Source organism: Nematolebias whitei, chromosome 9, assembly GCF_014905685.2.
Source record: "Nematolebias whitei isolate Nwh7 chromosome 9, NemWhi1, whole genome shotgun sequence".
Lineage (NCBI taxonomy): Eukaryota > Metazoa > Chordata > Actinopteri > Cyprinodontiformes > Rivulidae > Nematolebias > Nematolebias whitei.
The window spans coordinates 43,931,846-43,949,671 of NC_056506.1; the positions used below are offsets into that span (position 1 = coordinate 43,931,846).

The 17,826-nt window shown below is 38.8% G+C and overlaps 1 protein-coding gene across 1 annotated transcript in view; it reads right to left on the reverse strand.

Moving 5' to 3' along the window:
- The window catches only part of ak5 (adenylate kinase 5), a 101,171-nt gene that overhangs the window by 75,088 nt on the left and 8,257 nt on the right, over window positions 1–17,826 (reverse strand). Inside the window, exons 4-5 of the mRNA XM_037681882.1 lie at window positions 14,630–14,802; window positions 6,197–6,310 (exon numbers count right to left, since the gene is read on the reverse strand). Of these exons, the coding sequence (XP_037537810.1) occupies window positions 6,197–6,310; window positions 14,630–14,802 (287 nt within the window). The remainder of the gene's footprint in view (window positions 1–6,196; window positions 6,311–14,629; window positions 14,803–17,826) is intronic.

Genomic DNA, 17,826 nt, shown 5'->3' on the forward strand with positions numbered 1-17,826 from the left:
GGTGCTGTTAGCAGCACAGTGCTGTTAACAGTGCGGTGCTGTTAGCAGCGTGGTCCTGTTCAGTGTGGTCCTGTTAGCAGCACGGTGCTGTTAACAGTGCGGTGCTGTTAGCAGCGTGGTCCTGTTCAGTGTGGTCCTGTTAGCAGCACGGTGCTGTTAACAGTGCGGTGCTGTTAGCAGCGTGGTCTTGTTCAGTGTGGACCTGTTAGCAGCACAGTGCTGTTAACAGCGTGGTCCTGTTCAGTGTGGTCCTGTTAGCAGCACGGTGCTGTTAGCAGTGTGGTACTGCAAGCAGAGCAGTGTGGTCTCATTTGCAGTGTGGTCCTGTTGGCATGTTATTCTGTCAGCAGCGTGGCCCTGTTAGCATGTGGTTCTGTTTGCAGTGTGGCCCTGACAGAAGCATGGTGCTGTTAGCAGCATGGTACTGCTAGCAGTGTAGTCCCTTTAGCAGCGTGGTCCTTTTAGCAGGGTGGTCCTGTTAGCATGTGGTCCTGTTAGCAGCATGATCCATGCTCTGTTCAGCAAAATACGCCACACAGTATTGATCCCTGCTTCGGCTGTGATGGTCAAAGTGAAAATATGACATTGTGCAGCGTGACCCAGGTTACTGTCAAGATTGTATAATATTGAGCAGCACACTCTGTAAAATCATGTAGTACGAGCCTCAAAATATTAAATATTTCACAGTTTTTAAGCCAGTTCAGTGGCTAGAACTGGAATCATTTCAATATCCTTCTGATATGCAGTGAGCACACTTGACTTATTCGTATAGGTTCAACAAAATTAATTCAAGATGTGAGCTGTTAAATCTAATTTACACAGCTAATACACGGGGCAGGCAGGGTTGTTTTACTGTACCGGCACTTTCCCTCTACTTCAAACACACGTGATCCAGAACTGATCCTAAGGCAACATGTGCTGCTAACGCTGCGCAGCAATAAAATGTCCTGAATTTCAAAATTTTGTTCTAATATTCCACTGGTACAGTTCATGAGCCACACATTTCTCTGCTGATCCTTAAGTCAAATACAAAAACTACACATTACTAGTCATCTTAAAGAATAACTGTATCTTGAATATATTTTTACTGACAATAATCAGTGTGCAGGAGCTGCTTGAACAAGAAGTAAGGTAGCAGTAAGTTAAAGAGCAGGATCCTTCGTCATCATTTCTGAATGTTGACGAGACAGATGGTTAAAATCTTCGGTTACATAATTAAAGGTGAGCTTGCCAAAAAAACAAAACGACCAAAATATTTAGCAACGACTGCAGAGTTGTGCTTTTCTCCGTTTCTTGCTGCAGTCTCTTAGCAACAATACACGGTAAGTTCATCTGCTGCCAAAAGAAATGCTCGTTCAGCAGCTTGAAGCTCGTTCAGTTCACCTCAGGGAACTTTTACTGAAACAACCACATTCTTTCCTGAAAATGGTGTTTACTTACTAACCACAAAAGTAATATTTTTTTGTGTGTTCTTGCCATAAATGAAACAAAATCAGTAACAGTTTATCTCGAACTATGCAGATTTTTGGTTTTAGTTTTTACAATAACGTACCAAAGAAAATTCTAGTTGACATCCTCATCTTTGTGCTCAGTTCGTTCCTCCAGCTACGCCTTGATAGGACATTTTAATAAATAAAAAGAAAATGAAAACTCCACGGATTAAAACAGAAACAGTATTTTGAAACGTGGCTCATAATGGCACAACTCAACAATATTACAGGTTCGTGTATGTTAGATTTGCTCTCCACAAATATGAGTTCATCCTGATTTGTGAAAAAAGTTAAAAAAAATTCTCCTCTTTCATGGTTTTCAAAGATAAAGAAATTCTAATTTGATTTGATGCCATATTTTTCATTGAAATGATTTGTTTACACCAAACACTAGTGATTTTAAAGTACCCAGTTTATATATATATATATATATATATATATATATATATATATATATATATAAGACCATAAAATTCAAATAGAAAAAATGTAAATCATGCTAAAAGTGACTCGTTTCTCTCCGATCAAGTGGAGAAAGGACCTCACGCAGTGCTTAAAGTAGAGATGAATGCTTCACAGCGTTAAAGACTGGTTTTATTTAGGATTTTTATAAAGCTACGACCTGCTGGTTCCAACTTCCTCCAAGTCCAACTGGACTTATAATTAACACTGCATTATTTTCTAACATCAGGTGAATTTAAAAATTGATTGTGTGTTCATAATTACAAGTTTACAACTAACAATGGTAATGCTGGTGCTAAAAATGAAATATCACACAATTGTAAGTGAAATACCTGTAGTCAAGTGAAATTTCTGATTTTTTTTTTTTTGTTCTACTTGTCAGGATGCATTTTTTATTTGTTTGTGTACTCTCCCTGCCTTTATTCCCTTCTCCTCTGTTAGTTATTGCCCCTCAGTCACACCTGTTCCTGGTTTCATTAGTCACAGCTGCAGCCACTCTTCCCATCAGCCCATTTAATCCTTCTCGCAGCTCACTTTAAGCACATTTGGTTTTAATGCCACGCCTGATCATCTTCGTGTCTCCACGTGCCTCGTCTCAGGTTTTGTAAATTTGCTGTCCTTTGTTTTTGGTCAAAATAAAGTTTAGCTCTATTTATAATACAACTTGAGTCAATTTGCATCTCTGGGTCCAAACCACCTCCTGCTAACCGAGATGCTACCATGCAAAACTTTTATCCCATCTAAGCTCCTCAGTTCTCATATCTGCTAACACAGAAGGAATGACAAACCTAGCTAACCAAAAATATAAAAAAAATAAAATACAACGGCAGCATGCCAACCAGAGAAACAAAATATAGCAGAGTGTTTTGCTAATAGCAAAAACTCAGTTCTTAATTTTTTGGCCTGGACAAGTCTTTCAAGGGCCCGTTTCTGCTGCTTGGCCTCGTTTGTGCCACACTCTCTTGCTCCACCACTTCTGCCCTATTAATTTCCCTAATGATCAGCCAGAGCAGACATTTTGATCACTTAAACGAAACACCGGTGCATCGTGTTACATTGGCATTAACTTTACGTGTTAATGGGGTGCCGTTTGTAAAGTTACTCAGTCAAAAATTAACAGCTTTATTTTGCCTTTCATAAGAAAAAAAATATTTTTTTTTCAAAGTCATATTTTCATCATGTTATTCATACATTTATAAATGTTCTAGTTCCAAACTAAATATTTAATTTACAAGCTAAATATTATTTACAAACTAAATACTTAACTTGCAAGTTAAATATCTAGTTTGCTAACTAGATTTCGTTCCACACTAAATATTTAGTTTACAAACTAAATGTTTTATGTCCAAGCTAAATGTTTAATTTAAAAACAAAATATTTAACTTGCAAGTGAAATAAACTAAATATTAAGGTGTAAATTAAATATTTAATGTCCAAGCTAAATATTTATTTTCAAAACTAAACATTTAATTTCCAAACTAAATGTTTATTGTCCAATCTAAATATTTAATTTCCAAACTAAACATTTAATTTCTAAGCTAAACATTTAATTCCTAAACTAAATATTTAATTTGCTAACTAAATATTTAGCTCAGACCTAAATATTTATTTTCCAAGCTAATCATTTAATTTCCAAAATAAATATTTAATTTTCTAACTAAATATTTAGCTCAGACCTAAATATTTACCTTGCTAGCTAAATATTTAATTTGCAAGTTAAATATTTAGTTTGTAAATTGAACATTTATCTTGGACATAAACATTTAGTTTCTAAATTAAATATTTAATGTGGCGCTAAATATTTAACTTGCAAGTAAAGTATTTAGTTTGTAAACTATTTAGCTTGCAAGTTAAGTATTTAGTTTGTAAACTAACTATTTAGCTTGTAAATTAAATATTTAGTTTGGAACTATGACATTTATATTTGTATGAATAACAAGGTGAAAATACAACTTTGAAAAAAAATCTAATGTTTTTTTTTTCGAATGAAAAGCTAAATAAACCAAAATTTTGCTGTTAATTTTTGACTGTAACTTTACAAACGGCACCCCATACTAGTTTTTATTTCTCTCATCTTGACACATTATTATCAGACAGCAATACAGATGCATTCCCAAAATTATTTGCATTGAACCGAGTGACATTGTAGGCTAATGTTAACACACAATTCACTGATATTAGCTGACATCGTAGCTAGCATTACATGCTGACAAGCTTTCCATTACACATAACGTTATGTTGATAAAAGTAACGGATTACGACTCATAACGTTGCTAAAGTAGGATAACAGTAGTCCCTCGGTACCTCGCGGTTCAACTTTTGGGAATTCACTGTTTTGCGGGTTTTCAGCATAAGATTTTACATTACACACGATTGGCTGATTGATGGAAGGCGACCAAGCAGAGCATTGTGCTCTGTATCCCATGTGCTGATTGGCTCCGTAACCGTAACATCAGTCTGTCTGCTCTCTTTCGCTGTGCTCTTTTAGAGCGTTTAGAGAGTTTAGAACATTGTTAATAACATTGCAAGAGTGTGGGAAGGGTTTATAAAGCCTTCAAATATATATAAATACTAAAATACATACAACGTCCCTACTTCATGTATTTTCACCTATCGCGGGGGTGTCTGGAATGTAACCCCCTCGACAAGTGAGGGACTACTATATTTTTTTTTGCCAAATCAAATTTAACTTACACAACATATTATATTGTTGGCAGATAACAAAACTTTCCTCAAAACTAACAGTGTCCAACATTAGAAGTGACTAGTTATAACGTAGACCAGTTTCATTCGTCCAGGGGAAAGATTTCCCTATCGTCTAACTTTGTGATTGGCCAAATGACTCGCGTTCTACCAAAGATGTTCTATTATACCTTGTTGTTTCTTTTTTTTGTTTTTCTCTCTCTCCCTTGTCCTGTCTGGCATTGTGACACTTAGAATTATTGTCTGAGTGTCAAAGTGATGCCCAACAGATTTACTTTCACAAGCAGAGCATTACGGCTGGCCTTAATGCTCTGCTTGATATATAAATTAAATTGTATTAGAATTTGCTTTGGGCTTGTTTCTGATGTAATGGACATGGGGATGAAAAACAAAGAAGATAACAAGGAAGGCCGGCCCAGCGCACCAATGCATCCCTACAGCCCCACACCACAGGCCCGGAGAGGCCCCAGCATGCCACCCATGAACACCCCCCCCCCCCACACACACACACACACACACACACAGCACCCCCACCGCAAATGTCACATCAGGCCGACCAGCCAGCAGCCCATCAAAGTGAAGCCATGCCCCCGACCGCCGCCATGCACCACCAACGACCACACACACACGCAACCACAGCCGACCCCTCGCCAGAACCCGGCAGCCACCCCAGCCAAAGGGCCGGCCACCGCAACCAGGAACCCTGATCAAAAGATCCAAACAACCCAGGGAGAACCGGAGCACCGGCCCCACTCCCAATCGCCCCCCAAGGCCCAATACCCACCCAGAGCCCAGACCTTGTTGTTTCTTGAAGTCCAGTCAATGGGACATTATGCTATCTACCATGCCTTTGACGACCCCCCCCCCACCCCCCCAAAAAAAAAAAAACCCTCCTCGGATTTAGATGATTCACGTAACTGACAAATGTTGTTTGAAATTGGCAAATTTTGCAGAAAAACAACCAGTTTGCAGGTTCTGTACACAACTTATTTTACTTTAACAAAATGTTTGTGCAGTTGTACTTTTTCACGCTTGTTGTATTTGTTTTAATTTTAATGTTATTCTGCATATCTTTTTTTTTTTTTCTCTCTCTCTCTCTCTGTCCTCCGGTGAAACCAGACGTGTCTCCCTTGAAATGAGAAAAGTTGTCCAGTTCTGAAAAACATTCTTCGAAGAAAAAGAAATGAGAGATTAACAGAATTTTGATCATTGTCTATGTTGGGTTCACTGACTGGGGAATAAAAATCACTTGTTTGAGTCTCTCAGTTGCTGGTCTTTGGTGAAAATTAGCCAGTTTTAGTCACCGGCTGATAAACTGAAGCATCCTCAAGTAAAAAACAAACATCTTCACTCGTTCCACTGCCAACTCTAACTGCTAACGTGGACTTAAAAACTCTTGGTGTCAAGCATTACCAGACCCTCTGTCACTGCAACAGGTTTTTCTTCCTGTTAGCTAATCACCAACATAAACCTGGAAATATCACTTGGCACAAAGATGAAATGTCCCCAGAAGATAAATAAACCTAATCAGAGAAACTCACCTGGTCTTCAAAGGACAGGGCCTGTCCAACGTCTCGAGGGAACCCATCTATGACAATACCGTTAGCATCTGGGATCTTCATGATCTTCTGTTTTATCTCAGTTATTGTCGTCTCCTGGAAAACAGAGAGGAAAGCAACATGAATCATTATTAGTTTCACGCACAAGCCACGCTCTAAAGGCCAAAAAAAGCAATGGAACAATATTATACGCTGCCAGAACAAGCAGCTGCTGTAATTGCGGGGAGGTCATTAGGTTTTTGATCAATACAAATAAGAGTTGGGGGGGGGGGGGGGGGGGGTGTTTCTCCTGGAGGAGAGAAAAATCTTTGTAATAGCTCATAAAGCAGACATCACCAAACGAACTACGTGTTTGCTAATTATTGATCGAAGGAGGACAATAATGATTTTGCCCATGTCAGTGCATCTTTGCTTGTTCTGTTAGCAAAATACCTCATGAGTCACCGATTAGATTTTAATGAAACTCTAAGAAAGTAATTATTGTGTTGACAGCAAATTAACTTTTGGAGTCAATCCAGTTCAAGATGGCCAAAAAGAACAAAACCATCTTATAAAACACAAAACGGCTCTAACTCTGTCAGTTTTACAGAAACGGAGATAAAATTTTGTGGGACAGTCGCTGAGAATCATCCCCGAGTTATCCAACAATGCTCGGTCAGGTCCTCTGGACGGTTTCTTTTTTGTTGTAGTTGAGACGTTTCATCCTTTATCCAAAGGACTTCATCAGTCCGAGGAGCCAAACTCAGTCCCACAAGCAGCGCACTCACATAGTGGACCAACCAATTTGTTGGTGATAAGATGGGGGAGACGGGGGAGAGGGCGGGCCCCAGAAACCATCTTATCAAAAGGCAAACTGGTTGGCCCACTATGTGAGTGTGCTGCTTGTGGGGCTGTTTGTTTTGGCTCGTCGGACTGATGAAGTCCTTTGGATGAAGGACAAAATTTCTCAAAAAAAAAAAAAAAGAAGAAGAAATCGTCCAGATTACCTGACTGAACTTTGTTGGATTTTTTTACCTGGATTATTGAGCACGAACGTTGATCCCCAACATATATATTTGTTATAACTGGTAGTGTGAGATCTGTTTTAAACGGTGGCATTATCTCTAAAGTCAGCTGTCTGTCTGTTAGCAAAATATCTAACAAAACACTGGGTATCCTGATGCATGCTCAATAATCCAGGTAAAAAAAATCTAAAAAATTTAAGTCTGGTCCTCTGGATGGGTTCAAAAAACAAAAAATTGTAGAAACGTTTCGTGTTAGACTGAAAAAGTATTTCGGATAAAATCCGAAATGTTTTTACAATTTTTTGTTTTTTGAACTCATCCAGAGGACCAGACTTAAATTTTTTAGAAAACACTGGGTAGATTTTCATATAACTTCCAGGAGTAAATAACTGCAAATCATTAATCATCATTAACTATCATTAATTATGGTTCAGAGCTAAACCAATTTAACAAGGCTGCCACGACCAGCTGATATAGACGTACAGAAAAAAGATATGTTGCAGTTTAGTCAATTTTACAGACGTTGAGCTACAAAGTATAATTGCATGTCATTTATAACATACTCTGAGCCAAACATCTCACAACATTGAATGAGATTGTTCAGATTGGCTACAACTCCATCATTTCTTAATATGAGATGATCTCAGTCTAAAACTCCGGCATGGTAAGTGCACGGAGACATGCATGTAGGCTTTAATTTAAAGAAGTTTAAAGCAGTTGTTTAGGTCAGTTCCTCACGTCTTCATCTGATGATTAATTTTTGTAACAGCAGCAGAGTGCAAAGCTCCTGGAGCCAGAAAACGCCAACTTCTCTTAGCTTCACTTCCTCTTAGCTTGACGAGGTCAACATGTTTGAACGCATTTCTGCAGGCTGACTGCAGCTCACAATCTGGCCGCGATAAATGAGCAATGCTCTGATGTAAAAATAACACAACTTACACAGTGATTTAATTTTTGTTCAATATCAAAATGCAGTCAGGGGTCTAGGGAATAAATCTAATATAGAGTCCATATAATGGATTAAATCGAAAGGGGAAATCTAAGAAAAGCTTTATATTTAGTCTGTGGAACTCACAGGAATGCAAGGCATGGAACAATCTTTGTTTTTACTCTTGCAGAGAAAAGCCACCCATGAAAACAAAGAGTTTACTCATTCATTACACAAAACAGACGTGTGGAGGCTTCCCATGCAGAGTGCTTTGCACTGTTTGCTTTGTGTCATCGCTAACTAGCCATGATTGTAATTTTCACATCGATCAGATGTGACACTGCATTATGCCGCTATCTGTAGGAAGTAATAAGATGAAAAGCCTTTCTTATCGTCGTTGTTCCGTTTGGTGGGAGCTTTAGCTTGTGCTTGCCAAGTAGGAAAGTGCAATGTATCAAACAGAAAAGGGTCTAACACTAGGATTAATCACCCCGCTGAACGAAGACTGAAAGCTTTTTACAGCAGGATTTATGTTCAGATTACTTTAACAGTCTGGATGTCTTCATTGTACACTCATATATTGATATGAAATTTTGAAATGTGGGTCCACACTCCATGTAGATGATGCAGAATCCATGAAAATCAGATGGAAGCTTCTTTTTTCTTGCGTATGTACACAAGACAACAGCGACTGGGACACATTACCTATGTTTATAGTCTAAAAGTAAAAAAAAATTTGTAAGCTGCAAATCTGAACACGAGCAAAATGTTGAATGCAGTCACATTCCCAGCTCACCCCAAACTGACTCTTGATCAGGAAACGTTTGAGTAACTTTCCGACACAATAAATGATAAATGTCAGTCGTTCTTCTGAGGCAAAATGTAACACAATGGCTATAATAACAGTAAATGTCGACAGGAAAGGTCACTCTATGGTGCTCTTTCTAAACAATATGGAATGTGTCTGAAGAGAAGGGGAAGCTGGGACAAGAGGTCAAGTCAGATCTCGATACTGCTGTTTTTTTGTCCCCATCGCAGAACCAAGAGGGGAATTGGAAATACCCTCCGTCCGTCTTGTGAGTTGGATAACTTGCAAAAAAAAAAAGCAACAAGCTGACTTTCATTTTGGTGTGTGGCTGCATCTAGGCGTAAGAAAGCTCACTATCGAAAATCAAAAATTGGGTTGCCATGTTAAAATCCAAGATGGCAGCTGCCATATTTTTTCCTGCTTGCTCTCAATGAGGACGAATGCTTTTTCCTCCCGCTCTGCCTCCCTCCTGTTTTGCTTTTTGTCCTGTGATTCCTATCGGAGCCTCTCGTTACACATCTTCCAAATTGTAAATTATGGCTCTGGTCAACTGGTCTCTCAACGCAATTGATAAAATTTTCTATTTCTATAAAATAAAAAATAAATGAATAAATGCATTATGGCAAAGACTGGTTCATCCCAAAGATCCAGTCTCCCGTCGCAAACAGAGTAATATTGTGTATGCTGTTCAGTGTCAGGAGGGTGATCAGTCTTACATTGTTCCTCTCTGTCACATCCTGGACAGAGAGGAACGATGGTTTGAGAGAGGAGTAAAGGAGGCCATCTTTGTGAAAAGAAATCGTCCATCGTTAAACAGGGGTGGAGGCCTCCGGGTTCAACTGTCCCCCTCTTACAATGCTGTGATTGCTAGTATCACTCAGCCCTCTGTGAATAGTAAACAGCCATCAGTGTGCTAATGACCCATTGTTAGGCTGATGGTCCTTCTTGAGCATGTGATCAGCTGGTTTTTGGTTGTCAGCAGCAAAACTGGTTGATCCACTCTGAGAAGGTGCTGTTTATAAGACTGAGCTGAATACAGCACCTCAGACTGAGGAAGTCTTTCCGATGAAAGACGAAACGTTTCTACATTTTTGTTGCTGTTGTTGTTTTGCTTTGTTTTGTTTTTTTGAAAGTCCAGAGGACCAGATTTAACTTTTTTAGAAGTCTTAAAAAGGTGTAAAAACTTTATTTTTCTCAAATTTATTTGAAAAGTTTCACACAGTGATGCTAAATGCAAAGTAATATATCACAATGTGGCTTGAAATATTAATATACATCATAAATATGTTTTAAAAATAGAGAAAACTGCTTTGTCACCCTTTAAGTAGATAATGTAACACTAACTAAAACCATCCTCTTGTGATGAGTAATCTTCACTGTCTAAAAATACAGTGGAAAATAGTTTTTAGGCATTTATTTTAGAGCAGACTGTCAAACATCCCATCGAGCCTCTTTTCAGTTGACCGGCAGGTCTCTAAGAGAACAGAAGTCCTTAAAGACTCTGAGTCATGTGACTCAGCAGAGAGACAAACAGCATTGGGTTGATGGCTGAGAGTGAAGAGGTGCTTCATCTGCGCTTTCACCATCATCAGATCATTTGCAGTAACTGAACACAGTAACACTCCAGTTAGAAGAAAAAAAAAGGTGAATCATTTCCAGCCTTTTTTCCAGCCTGAGCAAGATCCATCATATAACTGAGATAAAAAAAAAAGACTTATTAGACTACAAAACTCAATATGAAATATGGTTTTGTGTTAGCTTTAATCAAAAATGGTGATGAGTAAATGTTAGGACAAACTTCTGTGTTAATTCTGCCACTAAAATATGATGATTTGATTTCCAAGTTTTAATGGATATTTTAAAATTCTTCAAATTTGGTGCTAAACAAAACCGTGGAAACGTTTATAGGTTGGGGGTGCAGTAAGTGTGAATTTATGAGCCCTTATGAAGAATATCATAATACAAATAAATGGAGTGAAATGCACACTGGCAGTGCATGTTGTCTTATAAATATGGACATAAAAGTATGCTGTATAATTTGGACAGTTTCAGTACGACTGTAACAATGACAAAACGCTAATCTGCTCTTATTTTGTCAAGGTTTAAGCGGTTGGAAATTTTTTACACAAGTATACAATAACAATGCTGGTTTACATAAGATTTACAAACTCTTTAAAGTCAAAATGTTACTGGAGTTTAAACATATTAGCACTCATTTTTTTTCTATACTTTGTACTTAGATTAGTGCACCATGTGGCATTTATCAGGGGGTGGTGCAGCCCCCCAGACACCCCTCCATCCCACAGCCTTGGGAGAAGATATATAGACTAGAGAAATTACATTTCCTGCGAAAATGCAGAGTGAATGCTTATTGCAGAATAACTTGCTGAAAAACAGCTGAAATTAGCCCCAAAAAAGCATGCTGAAATGTAGCTGAAATGAAAGAACAAGCCTAAATTAGCAGAAGAAAGCAGAAGGAACACAAATTTGCTGAATTAGGTTTAAGTAAGCAGAAACTAGCACAAAAATAGGGAATTAGCTAAAAAAGCTAGAATTAGTAAACAATAGCTGAAAAGTAGCTAAAAAGGCAGAAAGAAGCTGAAATTACCAGAAAAAAGTGGAGCGAGCACATTTTTGCTGAATTAGACTGAAAGAAGTTGACATGAGTGCAAAAAACTGTTGAGATGGCTGGAAAACATATAAAATTAGCATAAAAACAGCTAAATAGTGTCTGAAATAGCTGAATAACTGAAACTTGCAGAAATAAGATGAAAGGAGCATAACAAGCTGAATTTTGCAGAAAGAAGATGGAAGCACAAAAATAGCAGAAAGAACCTGCAAACCTGAAATGAGCACAAAAGAGTTGGAAAAAAAACAGATGAAGTAGCTGGAAAAAAGCTTAAATTTGCACAAGGAAGCTGAACGAAGCTGAAGCAGAACAAAATGTGAAAGGAGCAGTAAAAGGTTGTAAACAGATCTAAAGATTTGATGAATGTAAAATGAGCTCAATTCATTTTCTATGAGGAAAAAAAAAAGGCAGAAAAGGCTAAATATTTAAAAAAGCTGAAGTTGCACCAAAACCAAAAGTTCTAGCAGGATTGTCCTGAAAGAGCTGAATGTTTTGATTTAGGATTTGTTGAAATCGCTGAAAACTGCTGGACGAGAATTGCATCAAAAAATGTACAGAAGAAAAATGGATCACTTATAAACATCCACACAATAAATCAATAAACTGCTCCTTTTTGCTCTGCTCTTTAAATATCTCCACATTCTCATGTGACCAGGAGTGTTGTGTAATCTTTGCAGGCAGAATGACTTCAAATCAAATGATAAACTTATTCACTTCTCGTACAAAAGAAACGCTCCATCGGCTTCTTGGTCCGACCTGATGTTGCTGACGTTTGGCCTACTTCGCTGCGTGTCCCGCTCGTCCTGAACTGACGTCTGGACTGAAGCGCTGAAAGGACGGGTGACGTCTGAGGCTGATAACTGATGAGTAAGACAGTTACTGAAGATAATTCACGAGCAGGCACGAGCTAAAAGCGGGCTTTCATGACGCGGTTACGGCCTCGCGGCATTGCCAATAAATCCCAAGGACTCTGTCGACTGTAACGACCCCCTCTAATGCGCCTGCTGTCAAAATACACGCCGAGGGTCAGACCCTCTCAAGTTGTTTCTTGTAGTTTTCTATAAAATACGAGACTCTTTGAGGCCAGCCAACCAAACATCAGATCAGCTGCTGTGTTATTTAAATCTGTAAATCTTTAAAAGCCTGACGAAGAATTGTATTTAAATAGAACAAAACGGACAAACTAAAATCTATTGATCTTTGGGATAGTTATGCATCTCCTGCTTGTTTAATTTACACTGACATGATCTTTCAAATATGTAACTTGAAGCCCTTTAATATAAATGCCAAAAGCCTTTTTTTTGTTTTGTTCTTATATGTAGATAAAAAAGACTTGTATAAATAATAAAGATGAAGTGTTGGTATGGCTGCCACAGCCAACCAGCCTCAAACAACCCACAAATGGCAATAAATTATACTATTTTACAGATATTGTGCTAAAATTAGGTGTGGCTGTATCTTACGACTCATTCACAACACATCCTCCAAGTGCTGCTGATTGCACAACATTCCTGAGATTTCCAATTTTTTTAAGCTAAACCAATTAAATCTCGAAGTTCCTGGTCTCATAACAACACAAAGAGTGCACTGTTGTTTTTATTGCTTCTGTTCCTAAAATCTTTCAGCTGTAGTTTTATCAAACTGGATGCAACAGCTGCTAAACAGAGCCACAAACGCTACAAAGAGATTATTTATTCATTTAATGAGCGGGACTAATTCTGCACCCATCCTAATCGAAGGAGCTGCAGGCAGCCTTGTTACTGAACGCTCACATTCTGCAACCTCTAAGTTAAGGTAGTACAGGTTAACAACCCCCCCAGGCTGGAAACGGTTAATGCCACTTTTGACCTGGGGAAATGTCACCGTGAAATAATGGTTTCAGATTGAAAGAGTGAAGCACAGTGGCGATTTTAGCCTCATTTTGAGGGTGCTCAAGCATCCCTAAATGTTAACTCAGCACCCTGAAAATAAATAATATATATATATATATATATATATATATATGGGGGCGGTTCTGGGTTTTGGTTCTGCTTATTGCATTTATGATTAAATGCAACAAAATAATCAAATTTAAAAGATAACAGCTCATCGTAATACTTGGTTTATTTACATTATGACTTTAATCACTGGATGTTCGGCCCCAGAGCTGCTGGCTTTCAGAACCTGTGGCTCCTGAGCCGTTTAGTTGAACAGCTGCTTTAGAGGGTGGAATACAGTCGATTCCATTTCCAAAACTTAAACTGAGTCTGGAAAAATGTAAAAGATGGATAAAGTCCTGCGGCTGACCTCATGAGCAGCTGAATACAGCAGTGATAAACAGGAAGTACTGCATGTTCATCTGTATGGGTGTAACTGCAGGTAAATCCTCCATTTTGTGTCATAATTATATTGTATGCTTAATTAAAAAAGGTTAATGCTTAAAGCTAGTTGTGCTTTGTTTTGTGCTTTAAATGTAGACATACTTTATGTTGCAACGTTTGGTTGCATACGTTAAGTCTTCGTTTGTTATGATCAGTTACGCAAAACTGATTTGTACAAAGCGTTTATTAGGTTGTTTAAAGTAAAGCAGAGCGCTACGTCTGTAGCTTCTTAGCTAGCGTGTCTGTATTGCACACCGCTAACTTAGCGCTACTTCTTGTTCTGCCGTGCTCTCCAAAATAGTTAATGAATTAAGTGTTTACTTACAGTGTGAAGGTAAATATAGATGTTTAACAAGCCATTAAAATACACCAGAATGCAGGAAATGGTATCTACTTTAAACTTTTTCTAAATTTTCTGGGGGAGGACCCCCAGAACCCCCCACCAGTGTGTCTCCCCCACATTCTGACGCCAATAGCCACCACATTGTTCAAGCCAAGAGCCATAGTCAACACTGGGGGCTAAGCACCCCCTAAAGGTCAGATTCTAGAATCGCCCCTGGTGAAGCATCAACAAACACAGGAGGGTCTGAGCTCATGTTCTAAAGATGGACGCTAAGAGCATGTTTTAAGAACGAGCTGGACCCGAGGGTTTGGACATGCACACTCGTTCTCTGCTCCTCCTCTACCTGCGGCGCCAGCTCTCCGTTGGTGATGATTTTGGCGATGAGGCTCCACTTGCGGTTACTGGTGGCGTTGTGGATCATCTTCTTCCTCAGCAGCTCGCCCACAGACATGTAGTGGAAGCCGTAGCGCTCGGCGATCTTCAGGCTCTGAGTTCCTTTGCCGCTGCCGGGGCCACCTAAAGAACAGAAGGAGAGCTGCTGATGTTTGTGGGAGATCTTATGCCAAAAGAAATAAGGCTGGTGCTACGGTTGTGTTTATTGGTTTGAAGCATTAGCACAAAATCTCAATAGCCCCCACTGAAGGATGTGCATTCCTTCAAGGGGTGTTTGTTGTTTTATTTATTTACTTTCTGAGCGTGAGTGTAAAAAATGATGTGCACGAGCAAGTGTAGGCAAGTGTGCGTGTAAGTGAGAGAAAACGAGGCTGTGTGAGACTGGGTTTGTGTGTTTGTGTATTAATTTTGTTGCACTTGTGTGTGTGTGTGTGTGTGTGTGTGTGTGTGTGTTTGTGGGGGAGGATGGAATAAAAAACAGGTATGTGTGAACCTCCTACATTTGTTGACAAGAAACCGACTCTTTTCGCTGCATTTCATTAGATGATGCGCAGAGGAGGGACAAGATGCTTCAACACTCTCGTATCTCTGAGACACAGAATTCTGAGCACGAAATGATCATAAATTCATAAAATATGTAAACCTCAGACCCAGATGAAGCTGATGGTTTGAGTGAAACTTCTAGCTAAGTAAAACAAATACACTGATAAATCAAATATGACTTATTACATGAAAGGTGTAAAAAAAAACATGAGATAACCTTGTGAGGGTTGGTGTGTGTTACGCGTCACCTCTGTGCTTCTCCGGCTGCACACCTGCTCTAATCACCCCAGGTGTCCCTCATTGTCAATCACAGGTGTTCCTATTTATTCTGCGTCTTGTCCTCTCCGTCCGTGGATTGTCAACTTTGGCGTCATGCCCTGTCTCCCTCTGTGTCACCTCATCGATAAGATGTAAGTTTTGCTGCCACGTCAGCTGTTGTTTTGTGTAGTTTAAATAAATATGAATTTATTCCTGAGTCCTGCCTGCATTTGGGTTCAAACTAGCAACAGATCATGACAAACATGAACTTAATGCTTTCTTAAAGTAAAAAAAAAGACCTGTGCTTTTTTGTTTTTATTGGACCAAACTGAACGGTGTGAGCGTCCATTTTTTATTTCTGTTTTTAGTAACGATATTTAAAGAGTGTGAAACAGTGAAGAAAACCTGCAAAATCAGAGATCAGAGCCAGAGTTTCTTTATTGTCGTTTGCACCACTCAATAATAGATCAATAATAAATTATCAATAATATCAATAACAGTAATAATAATATATCAGATCAATAATAAATGTTGCACTAGATTAGAAATAGATTTTGAGAGTCAGGTTTGAGTGAGTGAGGGCAGCACGGTGGCACAGTGTGTAGAGCTGCTGCCTCTCAGCGAGCAGGTTACCTTGGTTCAAATCCTGGTCTGGGGGTCTTTCTGGGTGGAGTTTGCATGTTCTCTCCGTGTAGGCCTGTCACGATAATAATTTTTGCTGGGCGATTAATTGTCTCAGAAATTATTGCGATAAACGATAATATTGTGGGAAAATTGACGATAATTAGTAATTATTGTCAAAATTTAAAAAGAAATGTTTATTTGTTTTGCAAGTAATATGTTTTTTGACCACCGGATTGAAGTATAAGACAGTTTGATCTGAATGATGGATAGTGAGGGAGCAAGCAGCGTGTCTCTTTAAGAAAAATGGGAGGGAGGCCCCTTGACGTGACATGGGCTGTCTCTCTTTGGTTTTCAAAATGGCGGATGCTCGGTGTGGTTTGAGCTCTTTAACATAGCATTTGTCACACAAAGCTGTTAATAAAAAAATCAGTAAACAAGTTCTCAGCTTCTTTTTGTAGAGAAAAACAACTTTTTAGACGAAGGCACAGGTTTCAAAGTGAATTTTGTAGCTTCGATAAGACAAAGTTGTTTTTTTTCTCGAGGTCAGCCTGTTAGCTTAGCTCGTAGCTTAGCTAACAGGGGCGGTGTTCAGTGAAGAGCGCCGGAGTTGAACTTTTTGTCATCCAGTGTCTTCAGTAGAAAGAGAGAGATACAAAGAAACAATAAAGCCGATAAATGATAACGAGGTTGATAATGTTAATTTATCATGCAATTAATTGATTTATTGTTTATCACGACAGGCCTATCTCTGCGCATGCGTGGGTTTTCTCTGGGTACTCCAGTTTCCTCCCACAGACTAAAAACATGCAAGTTAGGTTGATTGGTAACTGAATTGTCCCTAGGTGTGAGTGAGAGAGTGAATGGTTGTCTCATTTGTCTCTATGTGTCCCTGTGATGGACTGGAGACCTGTCCAAGGTGTCCCCCGCCTCTCGCACAGTGATGGCTGGACATGGAACATAAACTCCTGCACTGTGCTTTTCTTACTGTATTTTACTTATTCTTACTGTCAGTTTTGTTACTTTCCACATTAATATTATTGGTTTGTGTTTTTAATACATTTAGGTCAGCCTACATTAATGTGCTTTATAAATAAAATTTGAGTGGAGCGGAGTTTGGTCTTTTGCGCGTTACGTGGTGCCGTTTGTCCTCAAATAGGTTTTCTGCAAACTGCATCACATTAATATCCTGAAGCATGCTCAATAATCCAGGTAGAAAAATCTAAAAAAGTTAAGTCTGGTCCTCCTTGATCATGTGAGCAGCTGGTTTTGGTTGTCAGCAGCAAACTGGTTGATCCACTCTGAGAAGGTGCTATTTATAAGACTGAGCTGAATACAGCACCTCAGACTGAGGAAGTCTTTCGGATGAAGACGAAACATTTCTACTTTTTTTGTTTTGTTTTGTTTTTTGAATGTCCAGAGGACCAGACTTAACTTTTTTAGATGCATCACATTAAGTTGGTTATTCACACCTGCCATCAAAAACAAGCTGTTTATTTGTTAATTACTGATTTTACAGCCTTGATAACCAGCTTTACTGTCTTACATATGCCTGCAGCTTGTATCACAACAGCTATGACTGAAAAAAACCCACACTCAAACATCCTTTTTTCCGTAGTTTCTGCAAGGTTGGTGATTTCAGGACAACAAATAACCAAGGCGCCACAAAAAAAAAAAAAAAAAAAATCATTTTGAGCTCACATATATAACCGTGAATTGAATGAA